The sequence below is a fragment of the Hemitrygon akajei genome, unplaced genomic scaffold (genome assembly GCF_048418815.1).
Source record: "Hemitrygon akajei unplaced genomic scaffold, sHemAka1.3 Scf000054, whole genome shotgun sequence".
Taxonomy (NCBI): domain Eukaryota; kingdom Metazoa; phylum Chordata; class Chondrichthyes; order Myliobatiformes; family Dasyatidae; genus Hemitrygon; species Hemitrygon akajei.
The window spans coordinates 4,546,751-4,570,086 of record NW_027331940.1 but is presented as its reverse complement, the minus strand read 5'-3'; the positions used below and the strand labels follow the sequence as shown (position 1 = coordinate 4,570,086).

Here is a 23,336-nt window from a genome sequence, read left to right as displayed (position 1 = left end):
TCTTGTCCCTAAGGGTTCTTTGAAATTAAGTGACCTAATTGATTCCGGTTCGTTACATCACCCAATCCAAAATAGCTGATCCGCAAGTGGTCTCAATCATGAGCTGCTCTAAAAATGCATCTTGTAGGCATTCTAGGAATTCCTCCTCTTGAGACCAACACCATCCTGATTTTCCTAATCACTTGCATGACAATCCCCCATGACTATTGTAACATTGCCCTGTTGGCACGCATTTTCTATCTCTCATTGTAATTTGTGGACCACATACTTACTACTGTTTGGAAATCTCTATACAATTCCCATCAAGGAGTTTTTTTTTACATTTGCTATTCCTTCATTCTACCCACTGATTCTACACGTTCAGACCCTATGCCGCCTCTTTCTAATTATTTTATTTAATATTTTACCAACAGAGCCACAAACCCCACTACCAGCTTGTTCTCTCAAGAAACATATAAGTATCTGAGAAGCAAGAGGGCCTGCAGATGCTAGAAATCTAGAGAACTACACACAAAGTGCTGAAGGAGCTCAGTATGTCAGGCAGCATATATGGATGGGAATCAACATTTCGGGCCAAGATCCTTCCTCGGGACTCTTTTTATTGTAATTTATTTTTTTAATGATGTTCATCATCAACAAACATTTCCATAAGATGTATTTCAGGTACTTTACATATATATTTGCCACGAATCTCCACATAATATTCATCTGAGGTATACACTTATAGAAAAGAGAAGAAAGAAAGAACAAGCGAAAGGAGAAAACTATGTACAAGTAGGCAGTGATCCTTTTTACAATATTTTCATTCATTTGTGAGAATAAAATCAGGTCTATGAGGTGTTATGTAGTTAAACCATTTTTTCCAGTATGAATCAAATTGTTCCAACTTATGACTAACAGATGCTGTTATCTTCTCCATTTTGTAAATGTCCATTATAACTTCCATTCATGCGTTTAAGGTGGGGCTGTCCTGTGATAACAATTTCTTGGTAAAAAAAAATCTTTTTACCAGCAACCAGCAGAAAATTCATTAAATATTTATCTCTTTGTTAGCATTCTTGAGGTGTATACCCAAAATATATGGTCTTACTTTCTATGGGGACGTCACATTTAAAATGTCTTTCAGGGCAGTGTGTATCCCACTCCTATAGTCTTTGACAACAGGGCAATCCCAGAACATATGATAATGGTTTGCATTTTCATTTCCACAATTACTCCAGCAAACAGGAAGTTAACTATCATAATGGGATTTCTGAGAGGGTGTAATAAAATATCTTATCAAGGTTTTCCATCCAAACTCCGTCCATGTCTGTGAACTGGTACACCTCAATTGATAACTCCATAATATTGTCCATTCTTCCTCAGATATAAATATTCCTCATTCCTTGTCCCATTTTGTTTTAATGTACACGCTCGAAATTACTCTACTACCATTATCTGAATTATACTTTTCTTTTTTCTAAATAGCTCTATCAAACATGAATTTGCCTTGGTTCCATTTTTAACCCTCTTATTAACATAAGGTGGAGTGGCGGAGCAGACTCACCTATTTCTGCTCCTTTGTCTTGTGATCTTGTAATATTGCCCTTTTGGTACGCATTTTCTATCTCCCATTGTAATTTGTGGACCACATACTTACTACTGTTTGGAGGTCTCTATACAATTCCCATAAGGGGGTTTGTTTTTACATTTACTATCCCTTCATTCTACCCGCAGATTCTACCAACAAACAAACAAAGCAGTAAGTGCAGAAAATGCCAAGAGAAACCAAAGACAATCGAAGACATTCCAGGCTCCTGCAGCAGTTTAATTCAATCTGATTACTTACAAAAGTACAATCAAGTGGCAAATATCATTTACCAAAATCTTTAAAATACAAACTCATGAATGCCCTCTATCACTTCTTAAAGGCTCCATAAATTCAAGCCTGATCCGGTTTTAGAGTCAAAATATTACAAATTATATGATTATCAATACAATGTTTCAGATAGGACAATCCATAATAACCATCCGGATATAATACTACAAGATAAACAAGCAGGAACAACAACCTTAATAGATAAAACCATTCCCAACACACACATGTTCCACGACCAGTGGAGCACCTCACCACAGTTATTGTTTCTCTCATCAGTCAGACAAACAAAAGATTTTCTCTGTCAATCAGCTTCCAAATGTTGCTACTCTGTCATTCGTTGCCACGCCCCGCTGCTGCTTCCCTTCTCATCATCATACGTTCATAATCCAGAGCCCCAAACTCTGCCCTGTGCAGACACCCCTCGGGTTTCTGACCCTGCTTCGTTGAACATCCAACAGATGGTTTTCCATTCTGCTTTCAGTCTTTAAAGGACAGGGGTGTTTTCAACAACTTTTAGAAGCAGGGAAAATGACACATAATGTGGAAATCAATCGTGAATAAGGAGGTTAACTACCAAAGTCATTCTTCTTCAGTCCAGAGATGAGAGGGGTGAAGAACATCTCAGACAGAACTGCAGTCAGCTCGTCTTCTTCAGTCAGCAGGGAATTCAAGGGAAGCCTCTTCACCCACAGAGTGGTGACTGGAACCCATCCGACAGGGAGAGAGAGAGGGGAACAACCGGGGAGGATTTAAAGGACTGTCCTGGAACAGAATCACTGGCAGGGTCCAGCTAGCCTGAGTTGACTCTCTACTCTGCACTAGGCATGTTATAAATTCACTAAGTACCAGAGACAGAGTTTAAAATAGAACTAACTTATTTGTCTCAGATCCAGAATATTAAACTCCACTTGTCACAAGGTTAGATTACTGAGTGAATTCCTTCCCACATTCACAACGGGTGAACAGCCTCTCCCCAGTGTGAACTCAATGACGCACATTTGGTGGAGATGGCTGAGAGAATCTCTCCCGAAAGTCTGAGCAGATGATCGGCCTCTACCCAGTGTGAACTCGCTGGTGTCTCAGTAGATTAGATGACCGCGCGAATCCTTTCCCACAGTCTGAGCAGGTGAACGGCCGCTCCCCACTGTGAACTCGCTGGTGTCTGTGTAGGTTAGATGACTGAGTGAATGTCTTCCCACAGACTGAGCAGCTGAATGGCCTCTCCCCGGAGTGAACTGACTGGTGTGTCTGTAGGTGAGATGCGAAAGTGAATCCTTTCCCGCAGACTGAGCAGGTGAACGGCCTCTCCCCAGTGTGAACTCGCTGGTGTCTTTGTAGGTCGAATGGCCGCGTGAATCCCTTCTCACAGACTGAGCAGGTGAACGGCCTCTCCCCAGTGTGAACTTGTTTGTGCTTCTGTAGGTCGTATGATCGATTGAATCCCTTCCCACAGTCGGAGCAGGAGAATCGCCTCTCCCCAGAGTGAACTACCCGGTGTCTCCTCAGGTAGGATGAATGAGTGAATCCCTTCCCACAGTCTGAGCAGGTGAACGGCCTCTCCCCAGTGTGAACACTCTGATGTACCTTCAGATGAGATGATCGAGTGAATCGCTTCCCACAGTCTGAGCAGATGAAGGGCCGCTCCCCAGCGTGAACTGACTCGTGTGCTTTTAGGTTAGATAACTGAGTGAACCCCTTCCCACAGTCTGAGCAGGTGAACGGCTTCTCCCCAGTGTGGACTGACTGGTGTTTCAGTAGGTGAGATGATTTAGTGAATCCCTTCCCACAGTCTGAGCAGGTGAACGGCTTCTCCCCAGTGTGGACTGACTGGTGTTTCAGTAGGTGAGATGATTTAGTGAATCCCTTCCCACAGTCTGAGCAGGTGAACGGCTTCTCCCCAGTGTGGACTGACTGGTGATTCAGTAGGTGAGATGATTTAGTGAATCCCTTCCCACAGTCTGAGCAGGTGAACGGCTTCTCCCCAGTGTGGACTGACTGGTGATTCAGTAGGTGAGATGATTTAGTGAATCCCTTCCCACAGTCTGAGCAGGTGAACGGCTTCTCCCCAGTGTGGACTGACTGGTGTTTCAGTAGGTGAGATGATTTAGCTAATCCCTTCCCACAGTCTGAGCAGGTGAACGGCTTCTCCCCAGTGTGGACTGACTGGTGATTCAGTAGGTGAGATGATTTAGTGAATCCCTTCCCACAGTCTGAGCAGGTGAACGGCTTCTCCCCAGTGTGGACTGACTGGTGTTTCAGTAGGTGAATTGCCCCTCTCCAGTGTGAACTCGCTGATCTGCCATTACGTCAGATGACCTTCCCCACAAATTCAGCGGTTGACCGGCCTCTCCTCAGTGTAAACCGTCTGGTGTGTCCGTAATTGGGATGACCGAGTGAATCCCTTCCCACAGTCTGAGCAGATGAATGGCCGCTTCCCGGTGTAAAATGACGGGTATGCCAGTAGGTCAAATGACCGAGCGAGTCCCTTCCCAGTCGAAACAGGTAGGATCGGGAAATGAGCAGGAAGGATGATTGCACGAATACCCCATTCCACTTTTTAAATATCTGGGCAGGCACAGCGAGACTGGCGTGTTGTGTTCGAGATTCCCGTAGACAAATTTCTTGTCGTGTTTAACCTGAAAAAAAGCAAAATCAATCAGTGGGTGAAGGACAACATTTAAGATGAGATCACTTTGGTCGCCGAGGTGTGATCTGACATCACACTGTTACAGTGAAGGTCAACCCAAGTTGGAGAGAGAAATGACCTTCTAACTGGGCACAGTGCTGGGAAATGGAATGCCCATGAAATTCTGTGATGCTCCTCCTGTCTCTATAAGAATCGGTGCCGGTGAGTTATCAGGCGTAAGATTTTTACACCGAGAGTGGTCCGTGTGTGGAATGGGTTGCCGGCCACGGTGGTGGAGGCGGATACAATTGGGTCTTTAAGAGGATCCTGGGCAGGTATATGGAGCTCAGAAAATTAGAGGACTATGGCTACCCCTGGGTAATTTCTCAGGTAATAACATGTTCGGCACAGCTTTGTGGGCCGAAGGGCCTGTATTGTGCTGTTGGATTTTTTTCCATGTTTCTGCTGTCTCCAAACTGTGACTTGGCTCAGTCTGGCTCTCGAATTGGTATTATTCCCTGTTTCCACTGAGCTGCATTTGTGCCTGGCCCCAGAGCAACAGAAACAATCTCACACAAGTAACCTATGTTGACTTTCTTTCATGTACTGTCAATTTAAAGTGCCACATTTTTAAAGCCATGTAAATATATCCTGCTGAGATGAATAGTTGTTCCACACAGCTGTTCAAAGGATTTAGAATGATTATTAGTATTATTTCAGGTTCTTGTAACAGTCATAGAAAGTACAAGATGGAAACAGGCTCGTTGGCCATCTGCCCACTCCCATATCGCTACCATCCAGGTACCTGTACAAACCTCTAACATGCTGAAATCGATCTCGCATGCACAACTTGAGCTGGCTGCTCATTCCACGCTCGCACGATGACATGATGACGTTTCGCCTCATGTTGACCTTAATGTTTCACCTTTCACTCCTAACCCATGACGTTTGGTTGTGGTCCCACCCAATCTTAGTAGCAAAAGTCAGCTTGAATTTACACTATCTATGCCCTCATAATTTTGGTACACTTCCATCAAATCTCCCCTCAGTCTTCTGCGTTCCAAGGAATAAAGTCCAGTTCAAACTCTCCTTATAACCCAAGACTTCCTGACCTGGCAACATCCTTGCGAATTTTCTCGGAACTCTTTCAACTTTTTTAAAATCTTTCCTGGGGATGGTGACCAAAGCTACACACAATACTCCAAATAAGGCCTCATCGTTGTCTTGTACAACGTCAACATCACATCCATCTCCTGTACTCAGTACTTCGGTTTATGAAGGCCTATGTGCCAAATTCTTTCTTTTTGTCCCTATCCAACTGTGACACATCTTTCAGTGAATTATAGACCTATAGTCCCATCCCTTTCTTCAACAACACTCCTCAGTGCCCTATCAGTCACTGTGTAAGACCTATCCTGGTAGATCCTACCAAAGTGTAATACCTCGAAATTGGCTGCATTAAATTCCATTTTCCATTTCTCACACCATTTCTCCACCTGGTCCGGTTCGCACTACAAGCCATGATAATCTTCTATCAGTCTGCTAAACCCCCAGTCTTGTTTTCATCCACAAATTAGCTGATACGGCGATCCATGTTATTACCCGGATTACTGATATAGATGACAAACAACAACAGATCCAGCACTGATCCCTGTGGCTCACCACTAGTCACATGCCCCCAGTCAGAGAGGCAATCATCTGCTAGCACATTCTGAATTCTGCCAGAGACAGTGTCTCATCCAATTTACTGTCTCATCTTGAATGCTGAGTGACTGAATCTTCTTGACCAACCTCCCATATGAGACTTCGTCAATTGCCTTGCTAAAGTTCATGTAGACAATATCCACTGCCTTGCCTTCACCCACTTTCCTGATAACTTCCTCGAGAAACTAGAGAGAAGATTGGTTAGACATGACCTACCATGCACAAACCCATGCCATCTATCCACGTAGATCCAAATACTTATATATTCTGTTTCTGCACAAATGTTCCAATAAGTTTCCCACTACTGATGTCAATTTCCTCGTTTATTTTTAGAACCTTTCTTGAACAGAGGAACAACATTGGCTGTCCTCCAATCCTCCAGTACCTCACCTGTCACTAAGGATGATTTAGATATCTGTGCTTAGGCCTCGACAATTTCTGCACTTATCTTATGCAGGGTCCTGGGGAACAACTTGCCAGGCCCTGGGGATTGATCCACGCTAATTTTCCTTGAGACAGAAAACACCTCCACCTCTGTAATCTGTACAGGGTCCCTGAAGTTGATGCTGCCTTGCCTCACTTCTATAGACTCTGTGTCCATCTCCTGTGTAAATACAGATGCAAAACTACTATTTAAAACCACCCCCATCCATTTTGTCTCCCGTATAGATTACCATTCTGATTGTCCAGAGTAGGCATGTTTCTGTTCTGATCTTCTCCATGTTTCTGTGACAGAGAAGCTGGTCAGACTTGACTGGAAGGGGAATCTGGTAGGAGTGACGACAGAGCAGCAATGGCTGGAGTTTCTGGGAGCAACTTAGGAGGTGCGTGGTAGATACATCCCAAAGAAGTGGAAGCATTGGAAAGGCAGGAGGACACAACTGTGGTTGAAATGAGAAACCAAAGCCAGCATAAAAGCCAAAGAAAGGGCAAACAAACGAGCAAAACCCATTGGGAAGCTTTTAGAAACCAACAGAAGACCACTAAAAAATGTCAACTGATCTCACGGCGTGGAATGATGTAGTCATGTTGTCATGATGCAATGATGTAGTCATTAATGACTCTTGGCTGCACCCAACAGTCTGAGGCATTTAGAGGAACAAAATATCCGGGGCCTCAATATTTCTTGAAAACCAAGGTAACCTGCACCAGTTCCCTTTCAACTTTTATTTAGGCAAGCATATACAAACTAGACATCCTCAATATTTCACTTCTGAAGGCCTCCCACTTACCAAGTACTCCTTTGCCAAAAATCATTCTGTCCCAATCCACACTTGTCAAATCCTTAAAATTGAGCTTTCTGCAATTTGGAATCTCAAGAGAGGTCCAGGCCTCTGTCTTTCCGTATTAACTTGGAATCTCATGGTATTATGATCACTAGACACAAAGTGTCCCCATACACTAATATATGTCTCTAGCCCTGGATCATTTCCTAACCTCTACGTCGAGAATTCTACGTACTGATTAAGGAAACATTTGACGCCTCTACCCCATCTAGTCCTTTTACAGTACGGGAGTCCCAGTCAATATATGGAAAGTTAAACTCACTTACTAAATGAAAAATTGTTTCTTGGCATAGTCTGCGATCTCTCTATAAATAGGTTCCTCTAAATCCCTCAGACTGTTGGGTGAAACCAAATTCCAGTAATGGCTACAATATCATAATTCCATGTTCTGACGTCTGAACAACATCTGTCTTTTGTCAACAAAACAACCTCTCCCTCATTGTCACAAAACTAAGGAGCCGATTGTGGACTACAGGAGGAATGGAGACAGGCTGACCCCCTTTGACATCAGTGGATCTGGGGTTGAGAGGGTGAACAGCTTTATCAGTACTCCATCAGTACTGGAAAGGAAGGGGGAAGGGCCAGATGTTTGATTGATTTGGGAGAAGTGGGTTGTGGTTCTGTGGGACTTGGTTCTGTGTGTCAGCTGCTCCCTATCCGCGCAAACTCCAATTTACCCAACAACTCACTCTCGTTTGGGTATGATCGACGTCGCTTTCATATTTCACTCAACCCTTTGCCCTGCGGGGAAACAGATAAAACCTATACCCTGATATAGGAGACACCACTTACCTCTGATGCTGTAACCGGATGGCGTTCGGTGTGGTCCCGGGTAACCTCACTCTGACTTCCCGGGTGGGCGGCAGTGGATCTGAACCAGGGTGCTTAACCTGCGCGGGGAGTTCAGTCTGAGATGAGGCAGAGATTGACACTTTTCGGCACCAATGGAGCTAAATAACTCGCACGTCTCCTGACAACGGTTGTCTGGCAGATGACGGGCACACAAGGTTCCCCAAATCGTCTCACCGTGAGCCCCTCACCTTAATTATAAATTAAATTATTTAAATTCCAGCTTTGTGTGTTGATTATTTATCAGCAGGTAAATAATATTAATATTTGTTTCCAGTTCAACCCTATAATAAAATCATATCCCTCTTCGCATGCCGTCATTATACTAAATTGCACTGATTAAATTGTCAGAGCTTTTCGTGTCAACATACCAATACGTATAACTGGACCACACGGCCGCTTGAAGCTGCTGCTGCAGATAAAGAGGTCACGGCAGATCTGATCTAAAATGTCATTACGCATTCTCCCAGCCCCCCCCCCCTTCCCCCCGTCCATCCCTGAAACACTTCAATCCCGCTGTCTATCAACAATATCGGCCGTAAACTGAGTCAAAGACTTTGCTTTCACTAGCCATTGAGGAGTAGAGTTCAAAACTCTCCCAATCGGCACAGGAACAATCGATATATTCGTCTGAAATAAGACATTCTGAAAACGAAGCAGGTGTTTTGCTGTACGGATCTCGCACTCTTGCTTTGAAACAGGTGGCCATTGTTCTAGAGTTGTTCTTAATCTTTACTTAACTTGTGGAAAATGTAAATTGTGCAAACAGGTAACAGTCGGAACACAAAAAGCACCACAGACAAAAATGGCTTAAAATATCTCCTTGACCGCTGATCCAATGCACAGAGGACTGGCTAATTGGAAATAAAGGTCCGAAACAAATATCAGAAGCTGAATTATTCTCACCGTAATTCCCCAAGAATATTCTGAGAGTGTGGATACCGTGTGTCGTTTCTGACAAATAACCCCGCCCACTGCCCCACACGGATCTCTCGTAACCATGGCAACACACACAATGCTGGAGGAACTCAGCAGGTCAGGCAGCATCTATGGATGGGTGTAAATAGTCGACGTTACGGACCGAGTTCCTTCATTAGGACTGGAATGGAAAGGGCAAGCGGCCAAATTGACTGATTGGGAAGGTGCGGCTTGTTCTGTGAGTCTCGGAGCTCAGTGTCTGCGTGCAAGTATTTGCCTGCTCGTACACATTCCTCAGAACAGGGAGCGGCCGTTATGCAGAAACTAAATTCAACCGGTTGGACAAAACACTGCCCTTCAAATCTGAAGGAAGTTTAACCCTTTCTGCTACAGGAAGAGATAGTCCCAATGACGTGCTGCACAGAACATTACGTGTGGTCTCGATCCCACAACGTTACCAGTTACTTTGCTGCGAGTTTCCAGCATTTTGATTTAATCTCAGACTCGCTTCATCTGGAGATGTGCTAAAATAATTTTCAGGCTTTCTTCAAATAAATCGAACCGAGGCATTACCAAAAGCGACATTCCGTAATGTGACTGGGATCTCGTCCTGTTATTTTAAGTAGTTGTGTTTTAATGAGGGAGAGAGAGTGACCGGTGATGAGTCACTACCCCGTGGGATTTCACGTGTCACTATCGGGGTGAAAGATGCCTTCAGCTCGCACTCAGTAGAACCACCCTGGAGAGTATTTCTGGTTGAAGGCAACGGCATCGTTTCTCTTAATCCATTTGGACAATGATTGTCTCGTTAACATGAACATGTCAGGACTCCCTCCTCCCACTAAATTCACTCCCGATTCCGATCAAAGCCGAGCCTCGCTGTAAACGCTGAATCGTTGTGCAGAATCATAGACAACACTTACCTCTGATGTTTAACCGGACGGCGTTCAGTGTGGTCCTGGGAAATCTCAGTCTTACTTCCCGGGTGATCGACAATGGTCCTGCACCGGTGTGCTCACCCTGTACGGAGAGTTGAGTCTGAGCTGCTGCTCCCGAGGCCACTCGGCTGTGATGTGTCCGTCGCTCATTACAGATGGACAGGACCGGGTGAGCTGGGGTAGAGCGGGACTGCCGCAGTCCGGGTCACACTAACTCTCACCGGCTCAGGACGGGACTGACAGCGGGACGAGGCGGGAGTGGGATCAATGTAGCAACCTAAAGAGGAAAACAAACAGGCTGCGTTAACCTTTCTGTCCGGATTTCCGTGTGGATCTCTCCTTTTTCTTTCATCGTAACCAGTGGGGCGGAGTTTCTCTGTTGAACTCAGCCAGTCCCAGGCTACGGATTTGATCCAGTCCGGGTTCTGGGCGGGCCTGAGCTCCGCCCAGTGAGTAAACAGGCCTGCCCGGCAAAGTACAGGGAGCCGCCTTTCTGCTGAAATTAATGCAAACACGTTCGACTACATATTCCAACTCATTTGGGAAAAAATATAGCCAATGATTTTCTCAGCGCCTCTCGATTCAGTGGAGTTTATTAACATTTATAGACTCCATCATTGAGAGATTATTGTATTTCCATCCGGACAACTGTTGTCACAAGAAATCCCCTCGCTCACGGTTAACAGCGGGTTTCGTTTCACAAGCAGTGATTGTTGATTCACATCCTGCCGGAAATACTTGTGGAATTTGCTTCTCTTAAAATTCGGCTATTCCAAATGGCCAGAAGTTTTACCAAGGGGGCGTGGTGATGGGCTGATTGAAAATGAGCTACCAGGGTGGGGTGGGGAGTAGTAGTGTGCTGATTAAAAATGGAACTCTCAGTTCCCTCTATCGCCTGACCTAATACTCACTCTCCCCCCATCCCTCTACCCCATGTAACCTATCTATACCCCTCATGACTGTGTAGACCTTCATTAAATCTCTCCCAAATCTTCTGCGTTTCATGAACAAAGTCGTAACCTTCTTTAATCTTCCCTTATAACTCGGGTCTGCAATCACAATAACATCCTTGTAAATTGTCGTTGTACTCTGTCAATCTTATTTACATTTTTCCTGTGGGTAGGTGATGTAAACTGCTCATAATACTCTAAATTAGGCCTCATAACCTTCTTAATTCACGCAGTCTCCTGTACTGAATACTTTAACTTATGAAGGACAACGTGCCAAACATTTCTTTACTACCTTGTCTAGGTGTGCCTCAACTTTCAATGAAATGTGGACCTGTATTCCCAGGCGCCCTTGTTCTACCGCAGTTCTTAGTGCCCTACCATGAGCCGTGTAGGACCTATCCTCGTTGATCATACCGAAGAGCAACAACTCGCAGGCCTGTATTAAATTCCATCTGCCATTTTCAGCCCGTTTTCCCCACCAGATGCAGATTCCTCTGCAAGCTCTGATAGTCCTCCTCGCTGTCAAATGCATCTCAAACTTCGCTGTCATCCGCAAATTTGCCGATCCGGTTAATCAGATTATCATCCATATCACTGATATAGGTGACAAACAACAACGGATATCAGCACCGATCCCTGCGACATTCCACCAGTCACAGGTCTCCAGTCAGAGAGGCAACCATCTACTACTATTGGAGTACAAAAGTTGCATTGTTTGCTGTGTAACCAAAGCTATGTAGTCAGCTTTGATGTAGATTATGTAGTTTGAACTTGCTATTTGCTATGCATGTACCCAATTTAGTAGGAGAATGAAATCTTAAGAATGTAGAAGACAATGGTGTGTTAATGAGAGGTAGCTAAGAGATGTAGATTAGAACATGATTAAGTCAATAGGTAGAAACAATAGTGGCGGATGTACTTGTACCTGTAGACCGATTGGATATGCTAATGCAACTAAACCAGGAGATTGCTATAAAAAATGCTATGTACAAGGATCGGTGGGCAATCAGCGACTAGCTCACTGACTGTCTCAGCTTTGATTTGCAAATTAAAGTTTAATACTTCTTGAAGAATCTTCTGCGTCTCCTGGTCGTTTGTGGGGCACGAGAAACCACGACACTCCCACTGTCTGCCTTCTCCCACAACGCCAATGCCCGAAGAATGAACTTGATTGACCATCATCCGATGTGAGATCTTGTAAAAAGCCTTACTAAAGTCCATGTAGAAAATACCCAATGCCTTCCCTTCATCAATTTTCCTGTTAACATTCCTCTTCAAAAAAAAACCTACAGGATTTTCTAGAAAACACGAAGTCCCTAAACAGGCCTGTTTGTTCAAATGTTAACTATTCTGGTCCATCCAATTCCTTCCACTACAGATATGAAGAGCACTGGCCTATAAGTTTCTAGTTTAAATTTGGTGCCTTTCCTAAAAAGTGGAACAAGAATACTTATCCTCCAATCCTCTGGTCGGTCTCTTGTCGCTAAACATAATTTTAACATATCCGCTGCATCCCTACAATTTCCGTATACGCTGCCATCAGGGTCCAAGGGATCAACCTGTCAGTCGTGGAGGATTTATCAACCCTAATTTGTCTAAGCACCTCCTGATCCGTAACGTGTACAACGTCCATGGCCTCACTTCTACAGATACTGTGTCCTTTTTATGAGTGAGCACAGGTGCAAACATCCACTTCGGAACTCCTCCATCTTTTTTGTCTCCACGCACAGATTACCATTCTGATAATCCAGAGGATCATTTGTGTCCCCTGCAATCCTTTTGCTTTTCAAATACCTGTATAATCCCTTAGGATTCCTACTCATCTTCTCTGCAAAGCAACCTTATCCCACCTTTTAGCCTTCATATTTTCTTTCTCCCTTATTATCTGGCTTTTCCTCAACTCCATAAGCATCGCATTTTTTTCGTGGAACATGGATGGGAGGGGATGGAGAGCAGATCAATGGGACTCGACAGGTTAACACGTTCGACCTGGAGACCGGGGACTGTGCACAGTGAATCTCCTGCTGTGGGATACAGGGAATGAGAATCATGCGTGGTAAAGCCTGGAATGGTGCGCGATAAGATCCAGAGACCGAGAATGAATCGTTTGTGGAGAATTCCCGTGTAAAATCGCAGACCAGGAACTTTGCGTGCTGAACATCCCCGCTGTGGTGTCCCAAGACCAGGAACCCCAATCTCACACTGGATTTGTTCAGTGACTCGTGAAAAGCCATGATGAACATCCTTACAAATGTAGATAAATAAATACTTGTTCCAATAATTCTGACCTCGCCACCCGACAACTTCAACTCTCTTTCTCTCCATCACCGTTATGCTCACCCTCCTGCCCCTCCGCAGCAAACACGTTCCCCCCTTCTGCCTCCAACCCGTCTCGCTCACTGTCGTCATTGATGCCATCTCACTCACTCGTTGTTCTTCGCCGTCCGACTTCGTCACCCTGTTTCTTCGCAGAGTCCACCACCCCTCCCTCCCTGCAGACCATCTCACGCATCCTCAGTTACATCCCTCCTTGCTCGCTACCCCTATCACACACCGATTTCTCCTCGACGCACACCTCTCCTTCTGCATCCCACTCCCTCAGCCCCTCCTCGCCCCCGTTATTTCCCCTCCCCCTTTCAATCTCCCTAATCCTGTCTCATACACCATCTGTTTCTCCCTCACTACTACTCATATTCCTCACTCTCCCTACCCCTTACTCCTCCCTGGTCTCCTACCCTTCTCTCACCCTCGCTCTCCATTTTCCTCATGCTTTCTCCTCTCGCCTATCCCACTCTTCCCATACGCGTCTCATGACCCTCTGTCCCATTCCTCTGGCACCCTTTCTCGCTGCCCCTACACCTTCCTCAAATCAGCTATGGCCTCTGCACTTTCTGCACTTGCCTCCCTCGGGGTCTGAGGGATCAATTTGTCAATCTCTGAGGATTTATCCACTCTAATGTGCTTCAATGAGCAATCACGTCCTCTCTGTAATCTGTATCACGTCCATGACCTACTTCTGCTGTGTCTCACTTCTATAGATTCTGTCCGTTTCCTGGGTAAACACAGATATAAAATCTCCATTTACGATCGCCCGCATTGTTTTTCTTTTGTCTCCACGCCTAAAGTACCATTCTAAAAATCCACAGGTCAGTTTTGTTTTTGAAATCCCTTTGTTCTTAAAATATCTGTATTATCCCATCGGATTTCCATCACCTTGTCTGCTAAGGCAACCTCATGCTTTCTTATAGAGATGCTGATTTCTTTCTTAAGCATTCACTGTTATTACTATACTCCACAGGTACCACATTCATTCCAACCTGCCTCTGCATCACACACACCTCAATTTTTCTTTTTACCAGGGCTCAATATCTCTTGAAAATCAAGATTCCCAAAAAGTGTTACTTTTTCTTTTTATTCTGACAGACCCAGAAAAGCTTAAACTCTCAAAATTTTACCTTTGATGTTCTCCCACTGACATAGTATATTTTCTTTCCAGAAAAGAACCTGTTCCAATGGACACTTGTCGATTAAGGTGAGTATTAAGGTGGATCGGACCCAAAGTTTAATTAGCCCCGGGTTATTGAAGGAGGCGGGAGTTGAGATTGCCGGCCCCTTGACCAGTATCCTTGTCATCTTTTGCCACAGGCAATGTCCCGAAGGACTGGCCAGTAGCCAATCTTGCTGTTCAGTTTGTGAAGGGAACAAGGGAAAGTCCAGGGTGAATCGGCTGCCTGAATTCGGAACTGTATTGCGTATAGAAGACAGGTGGTAGTGGTTGAAGGGACATTCGAGCGGGAGGTCTGTAATGAGGAGAGTCTGCAGCGATCGGCGCTAGAGCCTCAGTTGTTTGTGCTGTTTGTAAATGACCTGGTTTGGTGGTGGAGGCAGATACATTAGAGACTTTTAGGAGACGTTTGGGTTGGCACATAGAGGTAAGGAAGTTTGGGAGATACGGACATGACGTATGTCGAAGGGATGTAGTGATTTGCATTTTAGCTTGTTCGGCACAACATTTTGGCTCATGTCCTGCTGCTGTGCTGCACTTTTCTGTGTTGTGTGTGGACAAGTTCTCCAGTCTGGCCTGACTGAGTCATCATGACATTTTGCCTGAATAGTGATGCCACCAGCCCCTTTAATTACACCACCCCCCCCCCCCACCAACTTTGTTGAGTCTGAAACAACGGAGCTGCGGAACATTGAGGTGCCAGTCCTATCACATTCCCCGCTCTCTACCTCTGTTACTTATCGTCTCACCATCCTTCATAATCCAGTTCTTCTACACTCATCTCTTCTAACTCAAGCTCTCGCCCCCTCTAGTTACCCCGCTCTTTGTCGCTTCCACTCCTCCTACTTTCCTCCCCCTCCTCACACACACTGTCTCTCCCCTCTTTCCATCTCTTTCTCTGTTGCTCCTTCTCATTCTCTCAACCTACTCACAGAGGGAAACACATCTTCAGCTTCCCCCTCACGAGCTTCCACACACACCCCCTGCCCTTCCCCTCCCCCTTGATACAGTTCTTTATATTGTGTCAAGTCGCGGTCGGGACTGCCGCGGGTTGATTTATTTAAAGACATCGTGAAAACAACAGCAGGTAATTCGAATGTGAGGTGAGCATAAAATCATCCGGTGCCTCTCCTGTCGCTAAGCGTATTTTCAATATGTCTGCTACGACCCCTACAATTTCTGTAATATCCTCTCTCAGTATCCAAGGGAACAACTTGTCTCGCGTTGGGGATTTATTCACCCTGATTTGCCTCAAATCCGCAAACTCTTCCTCCTCCGCATTCTGTCCAGGGTCCATGACGTCGCTGCTGCTTTGCCTCACTTCGGTGGATTCTGTGTCCGTTTTCAGAGATAACACAGATGCAAATAAACCATTATAATCTCCCTCATTTTGTTTGTCTCCATGCATAAATTGCAATAAATTGCATAAATCGATTATCCAGAGGGTCAATTTTGTCCCTGACGATCATTTTGTTCTGCAAATATCATTATAATCCCATAAGATTCTCCATCACCTTGTCTGCTAGGGCAAATTCATGCCTTCCTTTAAACATTCTGGTATCTTTCTCAAGTATTTCCTTATGTTCCCTTGACCCCAAACATACCGCATTTGTTTCTAACTATCTATACCTGTTATGCACCTGCATTTTCTTTCTTTACCAAGGCCTCAATATCTTTTGAAAACCTCGGTTTCCCCAAACAGATACACTTAGTTCTTATTCTGAGAGGCACGTACAGGCTTTGGACTCTCATAGTTTCCCTTCTGGAGGTCTCCTGTTTACCACGTACAGGCTTTGAACTCTCACAGTTTCCCTTCTGGAGGTCTCCTGTTTACCACGTACAGATTTGCCAGAAAACTGCTGCTCCCAATCCACACGTCAAATCCTTTCTGATAGATTTCTCCAGTTTAAAATCTCAACACGGTGCACTGTTTTTCCATAGTTCAGTTGGATTTACTGGCTTTGTGATCTCTAGGAGCAAAGGGTTTCCCTAAACAAGCCTCTGTCACGTGCAATAGAGCCATAATACGGGAAGATATAGGAGCAGAGTTAGGCCATTTGGCCCATCGGGTCTGCTCCGCCATTTCATTATGCTGATTCATTTTTCCCCACAGCCCCAGTCTACTGACTAATCTCCGTATCGTTCTTGCCTTGATCGATCAAGAGTCTGTCAAACTGCCTTAAATATAAATAAAGACTTCGCTTCCCTAGCTGCCTGTGGGAAATAGTTCCACTGATTCACCACTCTCCGGCTAAAGCCATTCCTCATCAGCTCCGTTTTAAACAATGCATCTCAATCCACACACGAGGAATTCTGCAGATGCTGGAATTCAAGCAACACACACAAAGTGGAACACAGCAGGCCAGGCAGCGTCTATAGGGAGAAGCACTGTCGACGATTCGGGCCGAGACCCTTCAGTCAGGACTAACTGAAAGAAAAGATAGTAAGATATTTGAAAGTAGGTGGGGGAGGGGAAATGCAAAATGATAGGAGAAGACCGGAGGGGTTGGGGTGAAGCTGAGAGCCGGAAAGGTGATTGGGAAAAGAGATACAGAACTGGAAAAGGGAAAGGATCATCGGACGGGAGGCCTAGGGAGAAAGAAAGGGGGAGGGGAGCACCAGATGGAGATGGAGAACAGGCAGAGTGATGGGCAGAGAGAGAACAAAAAGGGGAGGGGGAGCTAAATAAATAAATCAGGGAAGGAGCATTTCTGATGAGTTTTGGCGTGATGTGGGTCAACAAGCGCTGCTTGTGAAATGAAGCCCGTTGTTGACGGCCGGTGACGGTTTTCTTGTGACAACATTTGTCCGGATGAAGACGCAATAATACCTTAATGTTAGTGTTAATAAAGCAATATTAATAGATTTTCTGTAATCGAGAATCTCTCAGAAATATACGACAGAAGTTGTTCAGATGTCCTCTGGGGGAAATTTGTCCAAAGTGCTTGGTTTGATTTCAGCAGAGCTGCGACTCCCGGTACCGGGACAGGTCAGGAATGTTTGAGCTCAAACTCGTCCAGCGTCGGGAAGCCCGTCCTCACGCAGGGTGAAGAATAAAACCTTTCAGAATCCCTTCCACAGCCTGGGATTCGCTGGATTAAACAGCGAACCTCCGCCCCATTGGTTGTGATGGAAGAACAAGGGAAATGTGAGATCTACACGGAAATCCGGACAGAACCGAGCTGCGGTCGCGACTGACAGTCAACCCAGTCTTTAATATTCCCGTCTGTGCCTCCTCCATTTGTCCCAGTCCCCTCTCATCCCGATATCCGACACGTCCCAGACTGGCGAGGGTTTGCGGAGGCAGACTGCTGAAATCCACATTTACCCCGTCTCACTCGGACCTGTGTACCTGTAATGGGCGACAGACGCAATATAACCGAATTGCCTCGGGAGCAGCGGATCAGACTGAAATCCCGGTGCATGGTGATCACACCGGTCACCCGGGAACTCACTGAACTCCACCCCGTTTCAACATCAGAGGTAAATGGTGTGTCTGCTACTCAGGAACCAGTGAGCGTATACCCCGCGGCTCGGCATCTGTCGGGATAGGGAGGGAATATTAGGGGAGAAGGGAAATGTTCAAGTGAAGGAATTAATTTTTGACCAAATGGATTGAAAGAAACGACATTGTTACCTTTAATCACAAACATTCTCTGATTGGTTTGTACTGAGTCGGTGCAGAAGAACCTTTCGCTCCGACAGCGACATCCGAAATCTCTCAGTGTCCCGTCTCTGATCTCTTTCTCTTGATCTTTTACACACACACACACACACACACACACACACACACACACACACACACACACACACACACACACACACACACACACACACACACACACACACACACACACACACACACACTCAGAGAAACTATTCAGAATAACTGTGCGACTGTTCGGAACGTCCCCGTTCAGAATGCCACAGATCACAGATCGATTTATTTAATTAAATTGCACAGAAACGCACATTAAAACAACAGATGATGGGAGTTTGAGGTAAAATTAAAATACTGGAAGGTAATAAGGTCTGATAGCAATTGCAGCAAGTAGACATTCTGATTGCAGACACTGGAGTACTTGCTTCTCCATATCATACTTTTTATAGTTTATTCCCTGTAACAGAATTATTTAAAGACAGTATTGAACAATTTTGTTCACAGTTGACTGTGAGCGCGGAATGTCGAACCATTTGGATTTGTTTTCAGCAGAGAAGCCGCTCCCGCTCTGAGGAATGTCTGCGTGTCGGAATCCGCCCTGCGGACAGGCAGCAGCTTGACACAGAAACCCGCGCTGTGAGACTCACAGAACACCAACCCGGCCCCTCCCCCATAGCTACTAAATGATCCTCGCCTGACTGTCTGTATGAAGGGAGAAGAAAGCGACCTGAAAATAATATCCAGACGGAGACAGAACATTCTTGGGTAATTGAGGTGAGACTAATTCAGCTTCTGATATTTATTTCCGATTAGCGCGTTAACTGTGTTTTGACATATAACCCTCCTCTGGCGGTGGTGGTATCATTGACGCTGCAGTTTTCGTCTGAACTATTGAGATCGTCGAGATTTAAAAAAAAATACAGTACTCTACTCAGGGGTTACGATTTCAAAGTACGCGGGCAAAAGGCTGTTTCGGCAACAGGAGTTCCGTTTCCAAGTCTTGTCATTTCAGATGAATGCGTGTTGTTTTCTCTTTGCGAATGTGTTTATTGTGGGTGTTTCAAGCTGATTTCCTCAATGCCCTGTAGAAGCAAAGACCTTAATTCTGTTCAAGGCATCGATACGTAGTAAGCATTGGGGGGGGGGGGGGGGAGGAATGACCAGTTACAGAAAGCCGCGGGCGGCACTGCGGAACAAAAGTCTTGAATTCACCGTGTTGGTATCTGATCAGTTATTCTAAACCGATTTAATGAGTACAGTCCAAGGCACGTGTACGTTACCTCTCGCAAAACCAAAAAACAAACATTGCAGTAGTTATGTCATCCAGTGCGCTGACATAGATGTTACGTAACAATGGACCCAGCGCCGATCCCTGCGGCACCCGACTGCTCACTGGCGAGGATCAGTCCATCTTCTACCCCTTACTGACTTCTCCCGAGAAGCCGATGTCAAAGCCAGTTTAACGCATCATCTCGAATGCCAGACCTCTGAACCTTCTTAACTAACCTCCCACGTGAGACTCTTGCCAAATACCTTGCTAAATTGTTCCAAATTTTTCTGGAATATTTTCAATTCGGTAAATCAACTGTCTTTTCTCCCAGAGCAGGAAGTTGTCACGATCCGGTCCATTAACTACACATTTCAGTTAATTTCCTTTCCCTTGTACTCCTCTGGGCTCCTTGATTAGGGCACCTGACCCTCATTCGAACCGGCAGCACAGAAACTCCGGGTTACATCTACTCGCTGCGGATGCGTCTCCGGGGTTGTGTGGCAATGCTCGTTCCGGCCGCCAGGAATTTGGACCGTCTTCCGAGCCAGTGCGGCAATGCACGTTCCGGGACGACAAGAATTGTGGACTCTAAGTTGCTTCGGTGCCCGGGTTGCTTTGTGAATTCTGTTGCTCCCCTGGCCAGCTGAGTTGTCGGAAGTTTACCGCCACTCCGAGCCACGATACGAATGGGCTGTCATTGTTTACTTTTGTCGTCTCGTATACAGCTGAGATTTGCAGTCCGTTTGCCGCTATTCCGAGTCAAGATCCGAATTGTCTGTCGTTGTTTTTGTCCTCTTGTGTCCAGCTGAGTATCGCGGGCCGTTTTGCCGCTCCTCCGACCCAAGATACGAATGTACTATCGTTGTTTGGTTTTGTCGTCCCCTGCCCAAATCCAGGTCCAACTCCAGGCTCCATGTCTGTAACCATTCTTTTCCTTTTGTGGGCAAGCCAGTTCTGGATCCACAAAGCAATGTCCCCTTGGATCCCATGCGTCCTTACTTTCTCAATTAGCCTTGCATGGGGTTCCTTATCAGCTGCCTCACTGAAATCCATATACACTACATCTACGGCTCTACCTTCGCCAATGTGTTTAGTCATATTCTCAAAAAATTCAGTCAGGCTCGTCAGGCACGACTTGCCTTTGACAAAGCCATGCTGACTATTCATAATCGTATTATGCCTCTCCAAATGTTCATAACTACCGCCTCTCAAGATCTTCTCTATTAACTTACCAACAACAGAATTAAGTCTCACCTGTCCATAATTTGCTGGGCTATCCCTACTCCCTTTTTTGAATGAGGGAAAAACATCCACAACCCTCCAATCATACTTCGGTTATGCTGCTTTATATTATTGGCTAGTCTGCTCTCATATTTCATCTTTTCTATTTTTATAGCTGTTTTTAGTTGCCTTTTGTTGAATTTTAAAAGCTTTCCAATCATCCATCTTCCTACTCAGCTTGCTGCCTTATATGCCCTTTCCTTGGCTTTTATGCAGTTCTTAACTTCCTTTGTCAGCCATGGTTGCCTACCCCTGCCATTTGAGAAATTGGTCCTTTGTGGGACATAATAATCCTGTGCCTTGTGAGCTTCTCCCAGGAACCTCAGCCATTTCTGCTCTGCCGTCATCCTGTCAGTATCCTCCAATCCAGCTGGGCAAGCTCCCCTCTCATGCCTCAGTAATTTCCTTTGTTCCATTGCGATGCTGATACATGTGAGTTATGCTTCACCCTCTCCAATTGCAGAATGAATTCGATCATATTATGCCCACTGCCTCCTAAGGGTTCCTTTACGTTAAGCTTCCTAATAAGATCTGGATTATTACTCAAGACCCAGTCTAAGAGAGCCTTTCCCCGAGTGGGCTCAAGCACAAGCTGCTCTAAAGAGCCATCTCGTAGCCATTCAATAAATTCGCTCTTACCAATAGAGACACACCACAGCCTGTGCCTTCCTGCCTGTCCTTTCGAAAAAAATGTATATCCTTTGATATTTATCTCCCAACTATGGGCTTCTTTCAGCCACGAATGTCTCCCAACAGCTCTAGTAAATATGCCCACGAGAATATAGGCCCCCCTCGGATTTGGTACAGGTCCCACCCGTACAATTGTGAAATTACCATGTACAGCAGCAGTATTTCATTGACTTTCTGGTCATTGCAAGCTGCAATGATATACTGACACTCGAGTGTATTGTTGGGCAGCCTCTGCTGAGAACAAGCCCTCTTGAAGCGACATGTCCCAACGTAGCATTTCTGTGAGTCCTAATGAGCAAATACCGACCAGTAATTTACATTTATATACGTCAGGTATCGTTAGGTATTTTTCTATGAATTAAAATGTCAGATTCTTTGACCCTGTGATAAAGGAGAAGTGGGAATTGGAAGGAAGCTCTGTTCCCATTTCGACGTGCACAAAGGGAACGGGATATACCTTGCAGGCAGTTCTGCTGGAGTTGCTGGTGTCTGTTTAAACTCGGCTGATATGAGGGATGGAAGCTGCGTGTTAGGTCAAATGATGGAGCAGTGGATATAAGTGTAGACTCGACGTTCAGAGAGACTGTGTCAGGATAAGCTGTGGACTGGGCATCATGTACTCAGTTGGATGCTTTGAAACGTGTTCACGTCAATACTGTCAGTATGAAGAATAGCAGTAACTTAGTACAATGTTCAGTAAATAGATGATACATGTTTACACCGTCTTTTATGAGTGAAAGTCGGAAGCAGTAAGGAAATAATCACACTGGGAGTGTTCTATCGCACCTCCCCACTCCAGTGTTCACCGGGACAAGGAGTAGCAGACACGGATTCAGTGCAGGTGAATGTCAGAAACAGGAAACGTGTAACACACACAAAATGCTGGAGGAACTCAGCAGGTCATGAGGCAACTATTGAAAAAAAAACAGTTGACGTTTCAGACCGAATCCCTTCAACAGGATTAGTGTAATGGCAGGAAAGGTGTGATCGCCCTGGAAGTATTCTATAGCCTCCCCTCCCGCTAATGACATTGGGACAATGAGGAGATGATAAGCTGGTAGCTTCTGGAAAGGTGAAAATATAACTTGATTGTTATAGTTGATGATTTCAATTTCCCTAGTGTTGATTCCCACCTCTTTATTAAAAATGCTTCAGAAAACTGGGCAGAATGTTATGCGAGTCCCGGAAGAATTCCTGACATACTATGTGGATGGGCAAGCTGGATGAGATGCCGTAGTGTGTCTAACACTAGGCAGTGAACTTGTTTAGGCGCAAGGCCTCTAGGTGGGCTTCGTTTTGGAGGTGGAGCGCAAACTAGGGAATGAGATTTATGGTGAGAGGGGAATATTTAAAAGGTATCTGATCCACCAGTTTTTCAAACCTGTACAATATGTGTCGTGAGTTGCCAGAGGAATAGCAGCATCATTCAAGAAGCAGTTTGGATTGGTGCATAGAGGCTCGGGGCCCGGAGCGATCTGGGACTATCACGGGAAATTGGGAGCATCATGGTGGTCACAGTGGTCAGCATAGTCCCCCTGGGCAGAAGGGACTGTATGCATGGTCTGCGACTCTATCATTGGATGCAACAGATATCAGTGGACAGGCATGAAGATATGGTGTGGACGTTGATGGTAATGGGGAATGTTTGCTCCCTACGCCGACTGCTGCTCCGATACAGAGGATGAAAATACTGTCATGTTTGCAAAGTAATCGTGCTATCTCTGACTCATCAATTAGAGACAATCTCACTCGAAGTCTGCTTGTTGTGTGTAATTCAGAATGTCACCAGCAGGTGGGGCT

General features: G+C 45.3%; 1 protein-coding gene and 1 long non-coding RNA gene across 2 annotated transcripts; both read right to left on the bottom strand.

The window, feature by feature from the left end:
- Window positions 1–1,372: 1,372 nt before the first annotated feature.
- On the bottom strand, window positions 1,373–4,120 carry LOC140721353 (uncharacterized; the record flags this gene model as incomplete). Its single annotated transcript, XM_073036194.1, has 1 exon — window positions 1,373–4,120. A coding segment is annotated over one exon (1,209 nt), but the record flags the coding sequence as incomplete, so codon positions are not given.
- Window positions 4,121–4,126: 6 nt separating this feature from the next.
- LOC140721334 (uncharacterized) lies at window positions 4,127–10,468 on the bottom strand. Its single transcript, XR_012097363.1, has 3 exons — window positions 10,165–10,468; window positions 8,267–8,514; window positions 4,127–4,494 (listed from the first exon to the last, which is right to left on the bottom strand). It is a non-coding gene; the product is annotated as an uncharacterized lncRNA (long non-coding RNA).
- Window positions 10,469–23,336: the final 12,868 nt, after the last annotated feature.